General features: G+C 48.0%; 1 protein-coding gene across 10 annotated transcripts in view; it reads right to left on the reverse strand.

Moving 5' to 3' along the window:
* The window catches only part of PPP2R5C (protein phosphatase 2 regulatory subunit B'gamma), a 128,366-nt gene that overhangs the window by 26,918 nt on the left and 78,163 nt on the right, over window positions 1-23,285 (reverse strand). For all 10 annotated transcript variants that reach the window (XM_084793487.1, XM_084793491.1, XM_084793493.1 and 7 more), the window contains 6 exons: window positions 11,330-11,440; window positions 9,873-9,965; window positions 9,664-9,794; window positions 4,732-4,791; window positions 3,044-3,152; window positions 1,457-1,510 (listed from right to left, as the gene is read on the reverse strand). In XM_084793487.1, coding sequence (XP_084649613.1) covers window positions 1,457-1,510; window positions 3,044-3,152; window positions 4,732-4,791; window positions 9,664-9,794; window positions 9,873-9,965; window positions 11,330-11,440 — 558 coding nt within the window. The remainder of the gene's footprint in view (window positions 1-1,456; window positions 1,511-3,043; window positions 3,153-4,731; window positions 4,792-9,663; window positions 9,795-9,872; window positions 9,966-11,329; window positions 11,441-23,285) is intronic.

The following is a 23,285-nucleotide window of genomic DNA, read 5'->3' on the forward strand; positions in this document are numbered from 1 at the left end:
GTAACCTACTGCCGCAGCCTCCTGAGCCACTGTGCCTGGCTTAACTGTACACCATAAATGGATGGACTGTTTGGGCCATGAACTGTAGCTTAGGTTATCTTTAGAAACGGAATTCAAATGCTCACACATAGCTGGCATCCAGCAGAACTGTATTGCTGACCATGGCTACATTTACTGACTGATTTTTAGTGGAGGTGCCAGGAATTAATTTCTTAAAAATTAATAAAGATAAAATACCCCCAATCAAAAATCCAAATGAAAAGACAGTATTCTTTTGCTGTTCATGACTGTAAAACAATGACACTAGCTTAGAACAAACTTCTAGGACAAAACAAACAAACAACAACAACAACAACAAAAAGAAAACACTTCTTGAGGGGCTGGAGAGATGGCTGAGAGGTTAAGAGCACTGCCTGCTCTTTCAGAGGTCCTGAGTTCAATTCCCAGCAACCACATGGTGGCTCACAACCATCTGTAATGAGATATAGTGCCCTCTTCTGGTGTGCAGGCAGAACATTTATATGTAATGAATAAAAAAATTAATCTTTTTTGTTTCAAGACAGGGTTTCTCTGCGCAGCCATGCCTCTCCTGGACTTGCTTTGTCAACCAGGCTGGCGTCGAACTCACAGAGATCAGCCTGCCTTCTGCCTCCCTGAGTGCTGGGATTACAGATTGTGCCACCATACCCATACCCAGCAAAAAAATTTTAAAAACAAATATGGAGGAATGCTAAGTGAATGTATCAACCGTCAATAAAGTGCTGTTTAGCCAATCAGCTGGGCGGAAGGACAGGAAGTGGAAGGCGGGACTTCCTGGAGCAGAGGAGAAAAGTTTGATGGTTGGAGAGGGAGGAGGTTTTTTGAGGGTTGGAGGACAGTGGGAACTTGACATGGACCGGCCCAGGGGTCATAGCGGCAAGTGCTTGGAATATATGTATGTTATAAGGTTTAGAGTAGTTTGTCTAGTTTACAAGTAGATTAGAATCAGGTCAGACTCTGCCCGGCGAAGTGCTGGCAGCTTTAAAGTATGTTTCAGTCTCCCTGTGTCATTTATTCGCTTTGTAGGCCGAACGGATACAAAATACTATAACAAACAAACAGACCAGCCTCTTGAGTACAAGTGACTTATAATACTCTTGCTGTAATACCTGTGGCTGGGCCAGGACACATGCTGTCAAATGTGGAGGGCAGCTGGTAGGCACAGCTGCTCTGTGCCATGTTCCGAGGATTGGCGAGCTGTGTGAGACTAGATGGCAAGCTTTTTACATAAAGCCATCACTACAGTAATGGGACTTGTAGCTAAACTACCATGCTTACGCCTCCAGCCCAGGAGTGCGCTGACCCTCCATCACCATCAGTGTGGCTGCTGCAGACGACAACGCTGCTCATAAGGAACATGGTAAAAGGCTTAACGGTTGCTCAGGGAGGGGCACAGCCCACGCCAGGGCTCACTTACTGGTTCAGTGAGGGTGCTGTCCTTCTCTAGAAACTGCACAACACAGTACGCCAGCTGAAAGGAGGGGAGAGAGAGCGTCAGCAAGTCACTTCGGCATGGCAGTGCCCTTCTAAGCTAACCACTAAACCCCGTCCTCTGGGAAACGCCTAATGTGGCTGCTCCACATACCACCTGTACCAGCTCTGAGTGGTACTCAGGGAAGCACCTATGAATGATGCTCATTGGATAATTCTTTCACTATAGATTTGCAACAGATTTCATAGCTATACCTCATCCTGAGGACCATAAAAACCAGGAGACATCGTTCAGATCAACAGCAGCATCAAATTAACCAAGTGTTTTCTTGTAGTGTGGGGACAGAACCTAAAGCCTTGCCCAGGACAAGCAAGTACTCTCTTACTACAACCACAGCCCTTCCACACAGTGTGTGTGTGTGTGTGTGTGTGTGCACCCCCCCCCATGTTGGGGGGCAAATAAAAGTTGTAAATAAGTTGTTTATTTATTTTTGTTTTATATACATTGGCATTTTGTCTGCATTTTTGAGAGTTTGATCCCCTGGAACTTGAGTTACAGACAGTTGTGAGCTGCTATGCGGTGCTGGGAATTGAACCTGGGTCCTCTGGAAGAGCGGCTAGTGCTCTTAACCACTGAGCCATCTCTCCAGCCCGCAATTAAAAACTTTAACATATTTTGTTTTTGTTTTGTTTTATTTTGTTTTTTTTGAGACAGGGTTTCTCTGTGTTAGCCTTGGCTGTCCTAGACTCACTTTGTAGACCAGGCTGGCTTCAAACTCACAGCAATCCTCCTGCCTCTGTCTCCCAAGTGCTAGGATTAAAGGCGTGTGCCACCACCACCTGGCCATATTTTGTTATTTTGTTTATATGTATGGGTGAGTCTGCACCACGGGCATGTAGTGTCTATAGTAGTAAAGAATCCATTGGAACAGGAGGCCAAGAGTAAGGGATTATAGGCTGCAACTGAGGGTGGTCACCCCTTTGAGACTCAGCATGGCTCAAGTTCTATATGGGAGAGCAGATCCAAATACAAACAAATGCGACGAAGTCAGGAGCCAGCAACTGACTGAGGTTCCAGTGAGTCCTGCAGTTAGCATCTACAAGTTGTCGTAGCATGCCACTGGCCTCTTTTCAAAGCTGGGCCCTCTCTTTTTTGTACATATTCCAGAGATTTCTCAGAATTTCTATGCATAAATGTGTGTGGTGTTGTGGATGTGTGGATACAAATTTACACATGTATGAACGCATGCAGAAGCCATAAGCTGACACTGGTTGTTCACTGGCTCTCCACTGTGTATCACTGAGGCGATTTTTCTCCCGCTAAGCCAGGCACTAGCTACACTGGCTAGTCTAGTTGGCCAGCTTGCTCCTGGGATCCTGCCTCTACCTTCTGCGGTTGGGAGCACAGGTGGGCTGCCACTTCTATCTGCCATTTACGTGAGTTCTGTGGATCTCAGCTCTGGTCCTCACACCTGATGGCAAGTGTTTAAACAACAGAGCCACCTCCCCACCTCTTCCAACTCTCTTAAAAGGACCCTCTCTGCCTGGATGCCGCCCTCGCTCACAGCCTCACCTGGGGGTGATAGACACTCAGGGACTTCACTTTGTGCAAGGGCAGCAACACCTTCAGCAGGAAAATCTTGTGCTCCTCCTTTAGCGGTAAGGCAAACCCATTGATTATACTGCAAGAGAGAGTGCAGTTGCGTATTCACACACTCCAGACTAATCAGCTATCTTGTTCTTCTTTCAGCTTTTGCTTTCAGCATGAAACAACAACAACAACAAGGCCTTCCGGGGAGCACAGCCATTCCCCCCCCCGCCATGGGCCACAAGTCACAGTACAGAAGGAAGCATCTGGGCTGCAGGAGCTACAGGAAGCAGAGTCCTTCCTGAAATAGGAGGGGATTACATAGTTTGGGGGGACCCAGCTCCAGGGCCTCACACTCTGGTAATTCCAGATCGTTTTTCTAGTGTCCCGATCCCCCCCTCCTGCCTCCCCTACCCTGCCAGTGCAGAGCGGGTGTGCTCATTCTGTAGGAAAGGCGTGTCACGGAAGGACCTCCAAACTGAACATTAACTGGCTTCTCTACGTGGCTTTCTGGTTAGGTAAAGTGAACAAATGCTTCTCAGAGCTATAGACAACTAGAGAAATGGAGTCCTGCTCTCACTGTGGGTGGGGTGCACATCTGCAGGGGGACCCTGTGCTGGAGGAAGGGTTGGAAGGACACTGTGGTGAGAGTTACACTTAACACAGCTCACACCGCTCCCAACACATGACACAGGGCAACACCAGGAGGGAAACTGAGCTTCCCATTGATAGAAAGGACTTGCCCAAGATGTACTAAGGTAAGCCACGCTCTGAGGGACAGACCTGTCCTAGGTCCTGCACTTTCTCAAGTCTCACATCTAAAGCAGCAAGTTGTGAGGGACCAGACCCACCAGACAACAGTTTGTGTACACATACAGATTGGGCATCTTCACTTCAGGGCAACTTGAAACTTTCAGCTGCCAATGCACAGGGATTTCCCTAGAGGTGATGGAGAGAAGCCTTGTCCAGGCTTAGCTTTGGGAAACTGTGCTCAGGGAATCTTACATTACTGCTATAGTGCTACTTTTGTTGCTGTTGCTTTTAATGACAGCAAGTAAAGTCTTTACTCAGCTTAAAATAATAAAAATTGAATTATACTATACATATGAAAAGTCAACAAATTGAAGCAATTAAAAATATTAGCATTTAGGCCTGGAGAGATGGCTCAGTGGTTATGAGCACTGGCTGTTCTTCCAGAGGACCCAGGTTCAATTCCCAGCACCCACATGGCAGCTCAGAACCATCTCAAACTCCAGTTTCAGGAGATCTGACATGTCTGGCCTCCACAGGCACCAGCCACACATTTATACATAGTTAAAATTAATAAATATATAAAATATTTGCATTTACTCAATACCTCAAATATGTTTTCTATTCTTTAAATAATCTTGTAATATCAACCTTTTGGTTTGTTTGTTTCTATTTTGGTTTTTAGTTTTTGAGACAGGGTTTCTATGTGAAACAGTCTTGGCTGTCCTGAAGCCCATTTTGTAGACAAATTTGCCCTCAAACCAACAGAGATTCACCTGCCTCTGCCTCACGCATGCTGGGATTAAAGGCGTGCACCTGGCTTAAGTCACGCTGCGCTCTGGCAGGGGTCAGAAGCAGTGAGCTAGATCTTTCTGGTGTCAACTCCAGCTTCAGCCACTCACTGCCCTGTGACAGGAACTTACCTTCCCAGTATTTCCAGTAATTCTGCTATGCCATTGTGATGCTCTGTCTCATAAATAAACCTGAAACATATAACGTGTCATCAGTATTGGACCCTGAGTAAATGCTGGAAAGACTATAGCACTGTGCACAAGGAAACAGAGGGTGCGGGCGGAGACGAGAGGGAGGCTGCAGCACCCACACCATGCAGGGACAGCTGCTCAGGCGTGCTCCAGGGTCCACCAAGTCCTCAAAGCCCGGCAACGGGATACCTGAAGGGCAGGTAGCCTTTGTAGCTCAAACTTCTCCCAATATTTTATTCTGAAAAATTCCAAGTATCCAAGAAGCCAATACGGAATGTGCTGTGTTTCAACCAGCAGTTTCATCACATCCAGTCTACACTGCTGTTTACCTCTATGCAGCCTTCTGTCCTATCCAGTTCCTTGGCAGCACTTCAACATAAGGCGATGCCTTACTCAGTCTTAGAGCCTCTAATGCCTTCCCTGCCACGGCAGGAAGCCCCTCTCTTAACACCGTGTTGTTCCTCCCTACGAACACTGAGCCAGCGCCCCAAGTGCAGTCCACTTCTCTGTGCGGTCTCTATCCATCATGACTGACACTCATGCACCCACTCTCTGTGTCAGCTTGTCTCCCTCCAGACGGGGACAAGGACTTCCTGTGAATATGTTCCTGGTGCTAAGACCAAGCCTGGCATCTGTGTGCCGCTTAACGCATCTGCTTAGTGAACTGGGGACAAGAACAGGGACCATGAGAATGTCCAATCCAGGAGTCCATGGAAACCAAGCCTAGCTACTTGGCAGCTGGTGGTCTACAGCAGGACAGCACATTCAGGACACCTGACGGTGGGAGAGGCTCCTGCCCACCAGAGAGTGAGCATTCCCTACAAGTTTCTTCCTGAAGTTCCTGCCCAAACCCCAGTGTCCTGTGTCACAAATGGCTCGTGGCCTAAAGGTGCTAAAGAGTTAAGTATCCAGACCGGATGGAGTCAGGGACAGTATACAGAATACAGACCTCTCTGTATTCTCAGATAGCCGGGCCTCCCTGACTGCTCTCCAAGGAGGCCTCTGACAGGCTCATCAAGGTGGAGTACACAGAGGAGGGAGAACAGTCTGTGAATACAGGTGAGACAGGGTGGTGGGCCAGGCAACACACGGGGCGTTTCCACGCCATGGCTGCCAGGGTATTGGCAGAGGAATGGCTGTAGTTATCAGGGTGCGTGTCCACTTGCTTCCCGACGACCTCTTCCTACACCCTGCCACAGAGAGCAGAGCTGGCACAGCAGTGCAGAAAGTGATCTACCTGAAACTCAGCCTGACGGGCGCCTCTTCTCCACATATTTTATCTGAAGTAGTTAAAGGATGGCCGTAACTCTGCAGCTGGGCAGCACCTTCACAGGGGACCCCAGGCCTTGCTTTTCAACCTCTTATTGTTATTGTAGGAATGGTGGTCACTGTAAGCCACGTGGCTTTTCCACATTACTGTCATTTTATGAGTGCTTCTTAGTTCTAAGCACTTTTAAATGTGCAAGAAAAAGAAAGGGGACTAGCTCTGCCTCCCCAGAGGAGACAGTCTGGGAAGCCAAGCAGACCATTCAGACTTCTCACCCTTCAGCAAAAGGCAGACTGATGTGAACCTGGGCTGGAACGGCTACTAAGAGCAGTCTCCCCTATGCTGTGTGCTGCACCCTGAACACAGAGGGGATCTACTGCCCTGCCTGGGTGGGGCTGCCCTGTCCTGAGGCTTGCCTTGACAACACCGAGGGTGGAAGGTGAGTGGCACTAAGTCAGGGCTAATCCCTTAGGAGACTGACAGCTTCTCCTGGTCCCGTCCTGGAGGTAGTTAGTGCTCACCGAAGTTGCACTGAAGCCAGAAGAGGTAGCTCATGCCTATGATTCCAACACTGGAGGTGGAGGCAGGAGAATTAGTGGCAGTTCAAGGTTAGTTCAGGCTACAAAAACCTAAAACAAAACAAACAACAAAACTACAAGGCCCCAAGCATGACCGGAGAGGCCAGGTGGATAGAGACGCACAGCAGTGAGAAGCAACCCAGGACACGCCTGGGCAGTTCTGCTGAGCCCAGGTCAAGGCTGTAACTGAGAGGAGTAACAGGTGCTGACTTACGCCACAGCACCGGGCGGGGCAGCACGAGAAGGCCTGGCTGCTCCCTGGCCTGGCTGGCCCGCACCAAGGCCTGTGCTGGAATCACTGTTTGCTCACATTAGCAAACTGACTCAGTGAGAAGTTACAAGTAGGAAGTGCAGCCTAACGTTTCAGGAAGTTGAACCGAGCTGTTCAAAACTGCATCTTCTTACAAGACACAGGTGCAGGCTGAGAGCCTCTGACACAGAGCTCTCCGCCCCCGCAGCTTACAATGTCAGGGTCACTCAGATTCACACCTGCACATGTGTATATGCGCAAGCGCAAACAAGGTACTCAACTATTCTGTTCAGTTACTCCTCACACACACAGACATGGAAGGTAAGGATATGCGTTTTTCTTTTCTTTTCTTTTTTTTTGAGACAGGCTTTCTCTGTGTAGCCTTGGTTGTCTTGGAGACCAGGCTGGCCTTGAACTCATAGCCATCCCCCTGCCTCTGCCTCCCAAGTGCTGGGATTAAAGGTGTGAGCCACCACACCTGGATACCATGTAATATTTTTAGGTTAACTATGACTAAAACAATTTTAAGAAAAAAAAAATGGAGACAGGTTCCCTTTATGCTGTCCAAGCTGGCATGTAAGTATTAGGCTCATAGGATCCTCTGCCATAATGTCCTGAGCAGCTGGGACTGGAGGCGCAAGTCCCTGGCTATTCCTGCATTCCAACTATGACTTGCCACACAAATCAAGTGTGTAATATTCTACTATAGTATCATGTTGAATAAAAATATTCAAATTTTTTAGTGTATGCACAGCACTGCATTTCCATGATCTGGGAAAGCTGCTCTTCACATGAAACAACAATAAAAAATCCAGGCCAATTAGGGATTCTAAGCAATATGCTTGCTTTTGACTGTGTATATCAAGATAATTATAGAAAAGATGACCTAAGGGAGGAGACACAAAAATACCATACCGCAGCACTCGGCCTTCTGTGAGAACAGAACTGAGTCACGTGTATGTAGCCTGAGCGAGCAGCTGAGTGGTTCCACAGTCAAGGCACGCGCTATGAGGCAGGAAGCACTTCCACAGTGCAGGTGCTCATCAGTTCTGTGGTTCTGCTGTCTGATCAAAACCACTAGTCTCAGGGAAACAAAACACTACAGGCAAAGTCTGGATCTCAGAGCTAAGAGACTGGGATATGTTGTACCCATTCTGTGTAGAAAATGACATCAGCTGAGTGACTGTGAGGAAGTGAAAACCAGGAGCTGAATATGTAGGTGCTGACATCACTCTGACTATGGTGAAGGCTGGGCTGGGCTGGGCTCCATTACAGAAACAGTTTGTATTATGGGGAACCTGGAAAGAGAGGGCTCAAAGGGAGGCCACATGGCGAGGGCCCCAACATCAAGTATGCCATCAGGCAAAGGACTCAACTGCAGGGACACACCAGGCCCAGATGGCCAGCGGTCCCACAGCTGCTCAGTCCCACTGTCTCAACTCCCCTTCTTGGCCGCTTCCAGTCACTGTGGGGAAGCAAGGGTCAGGTAGGCCAGCATATTGCCATGAATGGCTGACAGCTCATGTCCTGTCTCCAGACATAAGGAGGCCCTGGCTCCACAGCTAGACTGTGTGAAACTGATTTACTTTGTATCAGGTAGATATTATATCTCCATCACTGCTAAGATTTGTTAGCTTTAGGCGCTTCTGGAATCCGATGTCTGGAAGCAGAAAGCTAACCTGGGAGCCAGCAATCCTAGAATAGCCTGCTCACTGAGTAAGCCTTCCAGGTACTGACAGTAAGGAGCTACACAACCTGGGCTGGGCAGGGGGACACACACCCTGAGTCCTAGCAGAAGCAGGAGCAGAAGGAACTCTGTGAGATTGAAGCCATCCTCGTCTGGTGAGTTACAGGCTAGCCAGGGCTACATGAGACCGTCCCATAAAAGAGCTACACGACTTCCATCAGCTCCCACTCTGTATCACTGTGGGCTGCACACAAAGCTGGTGCCACCAAGGAGTAGGAGCCATGCCAACTCATGTGGATTTCTTAGGGAAGAAGGTTTGAGGGCAGCAGGACAGCCTGGGATGACACATGGCTGCACGGCCTGGGAGTGGGCAGAGCCTAGAAGCACACACAGGCACAGTGGCATGAACCATGTGAACACAGCCCTGGCTGGCTTGGACCTCTACGGAGATGAAGCTGGCTTGAGCTGTGGCCGCCCCAGCCCTGGGATCATAGCCGTGTACCTGCATGCTCACCTGGGATATTAGATCTTAAGAATCACAGACCTGGCTAGAGATGAGACAAGGGTGGGAGAGAGGGCTGGGTCAGAGTAAGACATCAGGAGCCACAGTCTGGAGGCTTCTGATGTGTCCTTTCTGAGCTAGGGGCTGATGGGACAGGTCTGGGTACACACAGGAAAGCTGTCCTGCTCTGCCTGCTGCCCAGGCTCCCCTCTCTGTGCCTGGCTAGCCTGTACCATTTAAACTGCTCGTCTAATTCACAGATCTTCCCAGGCAAAGGCTGACCACTTCTTTCCGTCCTCCTCCTTCCTGTCTTCCTGTGACTGACCAGGAATAATAGGGTAACAAGCCAGTGAATGGGCAGAACCAGCTCATCCACATTCAGAGCCACTGGATGATTCTATAGGCCGAGCAAGGGTAGGTGTGCGGTACAGCACTGGGGAGGGAAGCACGGAGCGGGCCAGGAGGCAAGCTGGCACTCGGGTGGTGGCGTGGTGGGGTCACTAGCACATGACTGCACACTGCTCAGGCTCCTACCTTGTCTTTGATGTGATAGCACTGAGGGTAGGTGGCAACCACACGGGGACTTACCTATAAAATATATTATTTATCTGTTTCCTGATGTAAGCACGCAGGCCTAAGAACTTCCCATAGATTCTGTGAAGGGTAGTTTTTAGAAAATCTCTCTCCCGAGGATCCTCGCTGTCAAAGAGCTCTAGAAGCTTAAGAGAAAAACAGCACTTAGTGACGGTGGCCACTCTGTCCTGAGGCTACTAAGGAGCACCCCGCTGGAAACTTACCTGTAATACAAACTTCTGATCAATATATTTCTTTGCTATATTGGGCTGGAAATCTGGAGACTCTAAAAATCTTAAGAAAAATTCATAAACAAGCTAGGAAGAAAAAAAAAAACAACGGAGTCAAATTACATGGATTAATTAGGTGGATTAAGAATACCTCTAATTCAGTATTTATTTGCTTGAAAACACTAGACTTAAAAAACCCATATGCATTCAAAAATTAATGCTGAATTCTGTGGTTTAGCGTAATTACAACTGCAGATGGAATTCTTTTATTTAGTGAGGACCACAGACTACTTCTGAAGTGGCACATAATGTTCCCCATGGCACTCGGCTGCTAACCTGGGACCGTGACCAGGCTTGCAGGCTGAGGCTGCAGTTTGTCATGTGCATCAAGGAGCTCTAAGTGGACAAGACTTTTAGAACTGCCTGGGAGAGGAACACAAAAACAGACACTGAACTGCAACCACTGTGGTTCCCTTTGTAAATAAACATAGCATAGTTGGCTGGACAGCATGGATGGTCTGTTATGAGCTATGTGGAAGCCAGATGCCTTGAGGGTGGACCATCTGGCTCCTTCCCAGATTTCTCACTTCTTTTTTCCCCTCTTCACCAAGGACATATGCAAGTGTTCTGCTTGTGCTGGCCTCATAACCAGTGGACCTCACAACTTATAGGTATGTTGGGAAAAATCATTTGTTAGCAAGGAGCCCGGGATACACAGGGGAATAGGTCAAACCCAGGTACTGAAAACTGGGGACACACCTGGGAAATGCTCTAAACCTGGGTTGGCTACTTTTGTGTGAACTTGACACAAGCTGTGGTCATTGATTGAGAAACTGCTTCCATTAAGACTGGGCTGTGAGCAAGCGCATTTTCTTATGAAGGGCCATTGTGGGTGGGGCCATCCCTGGGCTGGTGGTCCTGGGTTCTATAAGAAAGCAAGCTGAGCAAGCCACGGGGAGCAAGTCAGTAAGCAGCACTCCTCCACGGCCTCTGCATCAGCTCCTGCCTCCAGGTTCCTGCCTTGTGTTGAGTTCCTGTCCTGACTTCCTCTGATAATGAACAGTGATGTGGAAGCATATGCCAAATAAACCCTTTCCTCTCCAACTTGCTTTGGTCATGGTCTCTAATCACAGCAACAGAAACCCTAACTAGGCCAAAAACCTGAATTCAATGCGATCAGTGAAGTTAGAATCATCACTGAGGCTACACACAAATAAGTCTCCATCTCAGTAGCTTGTGTAATGGTTCTATTAAGATCAGCCAATTAACCAATCACTCACTTTCTTTCTCTTCTCCCCCTTTCCTTGCCTCCCCACTCTCTCAACTCCACTGAAACATTCTCAGACCAGAGCACTTTAGATGAGAAGCCATTGGTCAGCAGCTAGAGAGGCCCTGGGCCACCACACACACAGCACACACCATCCTATCTGGGTTGGTGCCAAGTCCAGTACCTGCAGATGAGGCCAGGCTGCTTCTAATGTTGGTTCATCTTCTTCTGGATCAAACTCTGCTCCCGTTGGATTGGAGGAGGGTGGCAAGGTTCGAAACATGTTAACTGCAAACTAAAACCCACATATTCCATGATCATAACCAGGAAAGTTCAAGTATTACCAAGAACACTCCAAGAAACACTAAATAACCTTACTGACAGATGCTTCCTATCCCAAATTGTTCTTTTTCTTAAGATTCAAAAACAGTATGGGTCTACAAAGGAGACATATCAAGCCTGTAGCTTGAAATGGACTTTGTTGGGGATGGGAAACCAAAGTGACTGATATGGTCACCCTGACTCTCAACTGTTAAATGGCAAAGGATACCTGATCCCAGTAGATGCTTAGAGGTTAGTGCCAACTTATGTGACTGCAACATCCAGTGAGTGGGGAAGCAAAAATCCAGAAAAGGACAAGATGACAAAGGCCAAAGAAAAGACTAAAGAAGCGAGAGCAGCAAAGGCTAGCACAGGGCCACCCCGTAACAGCCACGGAAACACAAGCCAGGGGAGCAACTTCCCAGGCAGCTAGAGATCACCTGGGAGACAAGACTGCTTGCTAGCACAGGGAGGAGCTGACTGGATGAGCAGAGCCCTTGTCTGTCTGGACCTGCACAGAGCACCTTGACTGGACAGGGATGGAAATATCAAAGTCTAGGTTCTCTGTCATTAACTTACATTTTGTTTGTTTGTTTGGAGTAAGTTTAAATATGACCTATTATGTTTGAAAATAAAAAGATTTATTTATTTATTATTATTATGTATACAGAGCTCTTCCTGCATGTACACCTGCAGGCCAGAGGAGGGTATCAGATCACATTATAGATGGTTGTGAGCCACCATGTGGTTGCTGGGAATTGAACTCATGACCTCTGGAAGACCTCTTAACCAATGAGCCATCTCTCCAGCCCCGACCTATTATGTTATGACCACTATAAATCCACCAAATACCAGTTATAGCCCTGTGATCTGGTAACTGACTTATATGTGATCAGAAAGTCCTTGTCCCACACTGTCAAAAGCACAAGCCAAACACCTGGCACGCCAGCTCCAGGATATCCTTGTAGGAGGCCGGTAAGCCTTCCAGCCGAGAGGCATGTCCAGCAGCCAAGTGAGTACCTGATATGCCCTGCTTTTCCTTCTTCTTCTTAAGGATTTATTTTCATCTTTTGTGTTTGAGTATTTCACCTGCATGTCTGATGTGTGGCCTGCATGCGTGCCTGGTGCCTGGGGAAGCCAGAAGAGAGGGATGGATGCCCTAGAGCTGAATTATGATGGCTGCAAACCATTATGGAGGTGCTGGAAACTGAACCCACACCCTCCGCAAGAACAGCCACTGCTTCTAACTGAGCAGCCTCTCTAGCCCTTCTTTTTATTTTGTTTGAGACAGGGTCTCATTATGTATTCCAGGCTGGACTGGAACTCAATATGTAGCCCAGGATAGCTTCAAGCTTGAAATCCTTCTACCTGGCCTTCTGAGAGTTAGGACTGTAGGAACAAGTCACCACCAGCAGCTATGTCTTCTTTCTTTCCTGTCACTAATACCTAGCTTGCAGTCTAGACATTTCTTATGATGTCACCAGCAATAAAACCAGGTGCAGCTGTGTAGCTTCTATGAAGAGTGACATGAGAAGATATAGAGACAGTAGAAGAATACGAGGAGGAGGAAGAGGAGGAGGAGGAAGAAGAAGAAGAGGAGAAGGAAGAAGAGGAGGAGGAAGAAGAGGAGGAGGAGGAGGAGGAGGGAGGAAAGTCCAGATGCTAAGCTACAATATGCGTGTGACCTTCTGGCTTTTGGGAACTGGAGCCCCCTGTAATCCAGAAAATGTGCATAGGACCCTGTGAGGCCTCCCAAACAATGGCCAATAAGCAGCTGTGCACAGGACATTTCTCAGCAGATGGGCGATCAGGACCAGGAAGGAATCCTGAGGTAACACACTTTTGAAGCTCAAGGATGAGACAAAGAGATGAGATGAGCTCAGTCACACACACAGCCTGGGTGGGCCATCAGCTCCTCCAAGGGCCTGCCCAGCAGCAGCAGAACTGACCCTGTCACACCAGCCGGCACCTTGGGCTTCTTGTACTTCCCCAGGCTGTGGATGTACTGGGAGAAGAAAGTGAGGATTGAGTCTTGTCTGGACTGACTGACTGTTTTCTTCTCATATGGAGAAGAGCTAAGGGGCCTTAAAAAAAAAAAAGGAGGCTGGTTCTGTTCTCTGGTAGGTATAAGCTACAGGCTCAGGCAGGTGCCACCTTAGGAGCAGAGGAGCGGATGTGGATACTCAGGAGGGTCAGCATACACAGAGGAGGTTGGGAATCCAGAGGAAAATCTTAGTGATTCTCAACGCTGCCCCAGAGGCATGGCCGTGCCACACAGGAAGGACCAACACACTAGCAACAGCTGAGGCAGTGAGTGATAAAGCAGAAAAGCAACTGGTCCCCTGCTCAGAGAGAGTGAGAGGGGGCCCATGTTAAGCCCTTTACAGGTTCGCTCCAGGAGTAGGTACAGGTGCAACTCAGATGGGAGCTTCAAGCTAGTTAGGCTCTACAATCAAAGATGACACAAGTTATGCGGACAGCTCAGGAGTATTAGCAGCAGAGCTGTGAAGTCATGGACCACAGAGAAAGGCACAGGACAAGAGAGACAAAGCAGCTTCCATCACTGGGCACTGCCACCCAAAAAGTTCTCGTGTAAGAAAACACGACACCTGAGTCCCAGCCACTTTCTTACTGCACCAAGATACACTGAGAGTGCTCCCCGCCAAGGAAAGGTCAGTGAAACTAATGCTTAGTGGAGGCAAGGGACAGAGGTAAACATACGTGACACCACAAAGTATACCTGGGTTTCTAATCTGGTAGCATTACTTGTTTATTGGATTTTCGAGACAGAGTTTCTCTGTAGCCTTGGCTGTCCTGGACTAACTTTGTAGACCAGGCTGGCCTTAAGCTCACAGCAATCCACCTGCCTCTGCCTCCCGAGTGCTGGGATTAAAGGTGTGCCCCACGACGCCTGGCGGTAGCATTTTTTAATACAAAAACTTCAGGAGCCAAATTTGTGGACCACACAGGCTGAGAAGTGAGGGTGCTGATGTCACTTCCAGACTACTGGGACCTGTAGTGTTGGAGTGATGGAACCAAGGCAGAGAGCTCCAGAAACATGATCTAGGCCAGGGATGGAGGGCCGTGAGCCTGAGGTACTGTGCAGAGGAAACTATTCGAGGCCATGAACAGACACAAGAGGATCAGTGAGGACCAGTAAGTTGGCCCTTTACCTGTGGGTTCCACGTCCTTCAACTCAGCCAGGAAAGCTGCTGAGCACGCAGGCTTCTTTTTAAAGCCATGATCTCTGAACAGTACAGTGCAACAGCTCACTACAGAGCATCTATGCTGCACGCGGCCTCAGCATCTAGAGATGACTACAGCAGGAGGTAACGGAGAGTGGACAGGGAGGCACGAGGCTCTCATATGAAGGTCCTGAGCACCCCCACCTGTGACTCTCCCCGGACACTGAGAGCTGACTGTAGCAGACCAGGAGAACCCCCAACCCATGGAGCCTTGTATTCAGGGTCAGCAGGGCCTTGTCTTGGAAGTGGACAGTTGTTAGCCCTGGGCTGGTATGCCTCAGGCCTTGTCCAATGCATCTTAAAAACAGAAACCAAAACTATTTCCATATTTCTTAATTGCATCCTCAAGATATCTCAAAAACACTAAAAGGAAAAACCTAAATATACAGGACAAAATCCACAGCTTCACATAGCTAAAGATGACCACAGATGGGGGAAAGCAGGGAGTGTGATTTACAGGGACAGGACAGTCTTTTGACCTGATTGGACTGATGTGGGTATCAGCAGACAGTGGTATTGAGTCTAAAAAGTGAGGTATAGACATAGAAACTACAAACAAGACGTAAATCCAACTAACAGAGATGGTAGCCACAGTGGTGAGATGAGCGCTACAGAGTGGAATTAACATATGCGGCAACAGTGAAGAGATCGGAGAGCCTGAAAACAGAAAGGAATCAAACAGGCAGGAAACCCAGGAACAGCAGATCCAACAGTACCAATGAGCTTGGAGCAGCTCCGAGAAGCCTAAGGTGACAGTGAGAGCCAATAAATGGCAGTGTTAGAGGGCAGAGCCCAGAGAAAACGGCAGAGCATGGTGGAGTGCAGAAAGACTCACAACAAATGTTCACAGCTGTTCATACTATGGAGACTGATGGTTTCTTAAAAGACAGAACAGCTCAGTGTCCATCTGCTAAAGGAGCCTGCAGACGGACCACAGACCTAAACGCAGAATGTAAACCTGTAACAGAACATGAGAAAACCCTTCCTGAGTTTTTCAGCATGGCACCACAGTACTAGCAATTAGAGGAAGGAGTCAGAACCAAGTTCACCTAAATGAAGAACAGATTTCTTGGTGCTAATGTGAGCCTGCCCCAGAACCCACTGCACCATGCACCAACCTCATGAGCACTGTGTCCAAAGCTCATCTGTAAACACAACCACTCATGGCCAAAGCTAAAACAACCCTGGGGAAGGGCTAAGCAAGCTGGGCACCTGTACGGTGAGAAGCATAGCAAGCAGTTACAGGGAACCACTGACTTGTCCAACAGGATGAATCTCAAATACACTTGCTTAGCAACCCAAACCAGATCCCACTGGTCACATGTGGACGAGCCTACTCCCCAGCCATTCTGGCAAAGACCATGGCACAGGGATACAGAAAGATTAGTGACTGCCAGACAGGAGGAGCTAGGCCAGAAGCTCCTCCAAAGCTCCTGCTCACCCTCACTCTGGCCCTTTTAATTTCTTTCCTGTGCAGAGGTACAGGGAAACACCACCACCTAGCAACTGTGATGGCTTGAGACTTGCTACCTAGAGCAGACCAACCTCAAACTTGCTGCCATCTTCCTGCTTGTGCCTCCCGTGTACTGGGACTGCAGATGCGAGCCACCGTGCCCAGCTCTTACCTAACAACTCTGGAAAAACTCTACCTTTCCTGAGACAATGAACAAGCAGTTAATAATGCTGCACATCAGACACAGTGAACACATCCTCACCGTATGCCCATGAAGCTATGTATGGCCAGATAATGAACTCACGCATTACCCCCAAGTCTCTCAACAGTCTTCTCAAAATAAAAACAAACACCTTGAATGAATTACTTGGTTGGAAATGGACATAGGTAGAGTAAGGACAAGGGTAAAGCGAGGGTAAAGTTGAGGGGTTTTTTTGGTTATAAAAATAACCCCTGGGCGTTGTGGCACACACCTTTAATCCCAGCACTGAGGAGGTAGAGGCAGGCAGATCACTGTGAGTTCAAGGCCAGCCTGGTCTACAAATCGAGTCTAGGACAGGCAAGGCTACACAGAGAGACCCTGTCTTGGAAACAAACAAACAAACAACAACAAAACCAAAACATTCCATGTATTTCTTTTACTATTTAAAACCATTAAACAAGGAAAAATTTCAAAACTTGTAAGAGCAAATATCTCTTTTAAAAAAGGGGGGTAGGAGACAGCTTTAAAGTTGGCTTGTCACTCTTCTTTAACCTGTATTATTGAAATGCTGGTAAAACAAAAGCAATGAAGTACAAAGGGGCCATGTGATTTAACCTGCACTTGAAGCAGGCTTGTTAACTATAGGGACACTTCACTAGGGACAATCTCTTCTAATTTTAAGTGTTATTTCCTTTCTCATCGCAAACTGGCATCACCCTTACAAGTACCCCTTTCCACACTGGAGCAGCAGGCGCAAAGCAGAGGTGGGTATCCAAAATCCACCATCACGTGGCACAGGAGATGACTGTCCTGGGATGTGGGTGTGAAGACATGGCAGGTTTGGTCCAGCATGTCCTGAGAAAAACCTAGAAGCCAATGTGTAATCAAGTGCGCATCAGTGGCTAAGTAGATGGGGCAAGCTCTAAAATAAGGGGTGAACTCATTTTCCTGGAAACCAATAGGAGCCCTATGTGGGCAGTACTACCATCATGCTACACAGAGGCTTGACTTTAGTTTTAGTTTGCTTTTTTAAAAGATTTATTTATTATGTATACAGTATGCATCAGATCACATTATAGATGGTTATGAGCCACCATGTGGTTCCTGGGAATTGAACTCAGGACCTCTGGAAGAGCAGTCAGTGCTCTTAACCGCTGAGCCATCTCTCCAGCCTCTTGTGTGTGTGTTTTTTTTAATTTGTGGATTTTTAAAGATAATATGGCACATAATCATTGTTAAAATGATTTAAAATCATAACATACAGCAAAAGGGAACTTCCATGTCAGACTAACCAAAGGCAGATACAGTTGCGGCTCTAGACTTTTGCTGTGTATTTTGTGACTCACTTTCTCTTTGCTATTTTGATTTCATCCTTATGAATTTATTTGTATGTCACAGACATAAAATGACACTTTCACACCATGCATTTTTAATATCCCAGTCACCACTTAACCTAATCTAACCAACTCTATGAAAAGGTTTTGCAGTTTAATGTCCTAAAAACAAGTAGGGAACAGAAAAGTTGGGGTATGGGTGTATCACAGTTTAGGAATGCTTGCCCAGCATGCCTGAAGCTCTAGGTCCAATCCCAGTACTAGGGGTGGGGGGGGGGGTGGGGGAACCACACTAAACCTGTCACCTGGCAGATGTTCTGTAAAGCCTTGGAAGGATGGCTTGTTTCTGACCCACTTCTGAGGCCACGGAGCAGGGATGACAATTTGACCACAGTGGCCATCCATCTTCCTAACACTTCATGACATCATGAAGACTGTGAGAGCTTCTTGTATGTGGAAGCCAGAGGCCAGCACTGGGTGTCACTCCTCAGCTGCTGTAGCTTTTGTTGTTTAAAGACAATCTGTTACTGGCCTGGAGCTCACTGAGTGGGCTAGGCCTGCTGGCCACCAAGCTCTGGGGTGTCCTTGCTTGTCTTCGCCACCGCAGCACTGGTACTGCAAGTGTCCAGCTTTTTAAAAAACATGGGTTGTGGGAGCTGAGCTCAGGTTCTGCTTGCAAGGCAAGCCCTTTACTGAGCCATCTCCCTGCAGTGCTAATTGTTTTGGGTTTTTTTGCCTCTGTACTAATTTTCACTTAAGAGAACTAAGCTACTGGCCTAAAGCAATGCAACTAGTGGGTGGAAATCAGCAGACACAGAGTGCTCTATCCTCACTCCTCCCCAACACCACAGTGTTGTGTGCTCTTGGTTATGGCTATAGCCCAAGGGTAGGCAGGAGACACAGGGACATCAGGCCTGGTGTCGGAGGGCTAGTCTTTCCCTGCAGACTGACAAAAGCCATCACCATAAAGGATGTCTAAGAGAATAAAGCAGCACACTGAGTGTGGGCCAGGGGGCAGAGAGAAAGTTGTCCCTGTGAGTCCATGGACCAAGGCTGAGCTACCCTAGAGTGTCCAGCAAATTTTCCGTTGAGCACACACAGTAGTGAACTGGGCATCTGCACCTGGAACTGGAGCTGTCATCCCGTGTGAGAAGTCAGAATCGTGGGCAGTAGCTCCCTTCCCTAAACATCTCAAATCAAACCTACACCGCCTCTTGTTCATACCCTAATACCACCCACAACTGCTCATTTCTCTCAGCCATCCTAGCAAAGCAGCTTACTTTACTGTCTCTGAAATGCCTCAGTGCTCATCTATCAGTCATTTTGTCCCATGTCAAAGCCCTTCCTACATGTTCTGCAAAGGCCGCTGGAGTGAAGGGGCAGGCAGCCACGCAAGGCACCGCCTCTGTTAATGGGCTTCCTCAGGTTCCTCAGGGCCAGACTCTAGCCACAGACCTTTCGAGCATGGCCCCTGCCAGGCACCGCCCTGCTCCACTCTCTGGCTCAGGGTGGATCAGCTCATCCTCCTGACAGTGACAGTGGTCAGGCTACCTGGACAGCCCTCGGCTCTGATCTGTGCCTATTGCTGTCTGGTCTCTCAGACGTGTCCAGGCCAGCTCTGGGCGGGCTTCTCAATGGGAGCACCACAAGACAACAGGGTGCTAGAGTCCGTAAGAAATGTGACCTGTGTCCTGACTCAAGTGAGTGCGCCAGCTGTGTTTGCACCAGTGGCTGGGTAATCCCAGAGCTCCTGTGCTGTGAAGGGCCCTGAACCAGCCAAATCTACGCAAACAATGCTCTATCCAGATCCTTATCTGTCCTCAAGGCTTTGTAGAAAGTAGCATTGCGTGAACTCAGTGATACAGGACCTCAACTTTCCTCTCAGAGAATTTACAGTCAGAGGGGTTTTGCTTTATTTTTACATGAACTAACTCATCCAGGGTAGGAAGGCTTAAAATGGAGCACTTCTAACTGGTCTTTCCATTCCTTCAGTCTGGGTAGCAGACTTGACTGTGACAGCACAAGTGGTATTCTAGGCCCAGGGAGCCACAGTGCCAGATGCTAGGGCCTGTCTCTTCACCTTGGTCTTCCCACAGCACTTGGCATGCTGGCTGATTCAATTTTTTTTTGCTGCTTTTTTCTATAGAAAGGAACCATGGCAGGCCCATGTCTACTAGCAATCCTGACCTCAATGCACTCAGCCATGACACTGTGACCCCAGTGTGAGCCCAGAAAGGAAGCCAGGAGTTTCTGTTAAACCTATGACAGATATACCTACCAGCAACCTGGATGGCAGATGAACACCAGTGCTGCAGGGCATCACCAGGGTTCTGCTTGGCAGGGCCCAGGGGCATCTGGGGACCTGGGCATCTAGGGACCTGGGCATCTGGGGACCTGGACCTCTGATGACAGCTGTCCTTAACCTTTCTGGAATCAGGATCTTTCTAAGTTTCTAAAAATGACCAGGGACCCCAAAAGAACATTTTTACCATTCTACCTACTAGGGTCTGCTGTGTGAGAAGTTAGCCAGAAGCTAGAACAGTATAAGTGCTTCTGAGAACAGCTGGGGCTTCACTAAAGCTGAAGGGCTGGGCGGGAAGAGTGGGACCGCGCTGTGCCTGGAGTAGCTGGGATGGCTACACTTGGCTGCCAGCCTGACCACATCTGCAACTACGACTCAAGTGGCTGGACACACCTGTGGGGCAGTCTTTCCTTAACTAAACCATTTGAAGTGGGAGGACCCACTTTACATCTGTGTGTTTTTTGTCCTTCTTTTTAAGGATTTACTTTATGCATGTGAGTGCTCTATCTGCATGTACACCTGCACACCAGAAGAGGGCATCAGATCCCATTATAGATGGTTGTGAGCCACCATGTGGTTGCTGGGAATTGAACTCAGGACCTCTGAAAGAGCAGTCAGTGCTCGTCTCTTAACTGCTGAGCCATCTCTCCAGGCCCTAAATCTGGATCTTTTGAGGTGGAGATCCACCTTTACTATAGATCTTTTGAGGAAGGAAGATCCACCTTTACTCTGGGCAGCCGATACAAAGGACAGGGAAAAAGGAAGCTCCCTCTCTCTCTTGCTTGTTCTCACTCTGCCTGGCAAGGCCATTCCTTCACTGGCATTGCAGTCTATTTCTTTGGGATTTCAGCATATACCAAAGACCAGCTGAGACACCCAGCTTCACGAACTGAACAACGAGCTCGATTCTTAGACCTGCCGTGGTAGAAGGCTGCTGCTGGCTGACTAGAGCACAGCTTGTAAGCCACTCTAATAAATCTCCTTTCTATGATTCATTCCTTCTCAGTCCTGTCCCTCTAGAGAACCGTGACTCAAACACTGGGTGTGGCTGCACAGAACATAGCTGGGCCATTCTGCCTCACGCAGGTATGCACTGAAAGGGAGGAACAGTCAGCAGCCAGGTAAACTGGGCCTGTAGTGAGTGACTACAGGTAACATGCTCGGGGAAGAGACCTCAACAGGGGTGATGGCTCCTGCTTACAGTCTAACCCAAGTGGGCCATATGCTCGGTGTGAACCCATCTTTTGCCTGTGAGTGACTTTGCTTATGTTATCTTGAAAATACTGATTTGCTTCTCTCTGTCTCTGTCTCTCCTTTCCATCCTCTTTTAGAAAAATGCCTGCTAAATATTGAAGTCTGATCAGCAATTTTTCTGGTAGAAACAGTTTCCATGCAAACTGTGGCAAATTCTGTACCACACCACTACACACCTTCTTTGAAGGCATCGGTTCAAGGTCCCTGGGTGTCATGCAAACACTATAGCCATCTTCCAGAGCTCATCAGAGAGCAGTAAAAGGTCGTGATGCAATGGCATTAATGTACCCCTCTGTTTTAGCCAGACCTGAAGTTTTATGTTTCTTCCTATGGGTGTGGAAATGAACACAGCGATCAGCTTAGGGGCAGCGGCTAGCTTCTTACCATCATATACTGTACCCACTACTGCCCCTGTCTCATCAGCGCAATGCCAACATAGTGGAAGAGTCAGAGTCTTGGTGTTACTATGGCAATACGTCTGACTTTCACCAGAAACCTGTGATGATCTGGACAAAGGCTTGAAGCTTTGAAAATCACATGTAAAAACCAGGACATGAATCCATCTTCTTCAGATTTTGAGGTTCCAACTCCAGAAGGTAACCCTTTAAATACTGCAGACAAAGCAGTCTCACCTTTATTACTTTTGAGCACCTTAACTACACTGCAACTTAGTTTTGTCACCTGCATTTTGACTGTTAGAAAATGTCCATGCCATGCTAGGCGTGGTGGCACATGCCTTTAATCCTAGCACTCAAGGCAGAGTGAGTTTGAGGCCAGTTTAGTCTACAAAGAGAGTTCCAGGACAGCCAGGGATACACAGAGAAACCTTGTCTCAGGAAAAAAAAAATTGGGCTGGAGAGATGGCTCAGCAGTTAAGAGCACTGGCTGTTCTTCTAAACATCCTGAGTTCAATCCCCAGCAATCACATGGTGGCTCACAACCATCTGTAATGGAATCTGATTTCCTCTTTTGATGTACATAAAAACAGAACACTCACAGACATAAAAGTAAATAAATAAATCTTTAAAAAAGAAAATGTCTATGCCTGAAAAACAGATTAACTAGACAATTTAACTGGAAATGCATATGGCTGGTTATATTTATGGTCTGAACTGAGGACATAGTGGAGCTTTGCAATGCAAGCTGGGAACCAGGAGGCCAAGTGTCCTCTCTGCATCCTGCTGCCCACTACAGCTCCGCCCCAAGCTGGGAACCAGGAGGCCAAGTGTCCTCTCTGCATCCTGCTGCCCACTACAGCCCCACCCCAAGCTGGGAACCAGGAGGCCAAGTGTCCTCTCTGTATCCTGCTGCCCACTACAGCCCCGCCCCATTAGTCTGCAAAGGGAAAGGTCACACTAGCTGGCCTGTACAGTTCTGGCTTATAGTGGGCTAACACCTTGGTATATGAAAACACACAGAATACATGAAAAGATGCCAGACAAAATGCGAATCAGAACCACAGTAAGTCGCCGAGTCCTACTAATGAGGACATTGGAACCAAACAAATAAGCAACAAGGTTCTGGAGGTGTAAAGAAATTCACACCCAAGACTACAGACAGAGTGTGAACTCCTGTGGCCATTCTGAAAACAGCTGGGCAGCTTTTCACACTGCGAGGTGCACACCCAAGAGAGACAGTTTGCACCAGTGTTGCTTCATGGCAGCTGTATGTGCAAGGACCCAAGTCCAACGCCTGCAATCCCAGAGGCAGAGGGATGGATCTCTGTGAGTTCCAGGCTAGGTTGGTCTACACAGAGTTCCAGGTCAGCCAGGACTAGCTAATGAGACATTGTCACACCAAAACAAAATAAAAGGCCAGAAATGACGCTAATGGCCACCAGCTTATGAATGAGTGGGGACCAGGCTCAGTGGTTAAGAGCACTGGCTGCTCTTACGGAGGACTCAGATTTGATTCCCAGAACCCACATGGCAGCTAACAAAAATCTGTCATTCTAGGACCAGAGAATGTGACACCCTCTTCTGGCCTTTGAGGTACATGATCCACAGACACACATGCAGCCAAAGCACCC

This window comes from Acomys minous (genome assembly GCF_964271855.1).
Source record: "Acomys minous genome assembly, chromosome: 8".
Lineage (NCBI taxonomy): Eukaryota > Metazoa > Chordata > Mammalia > Rodentia > Muridae > Acomys > Acomys minous.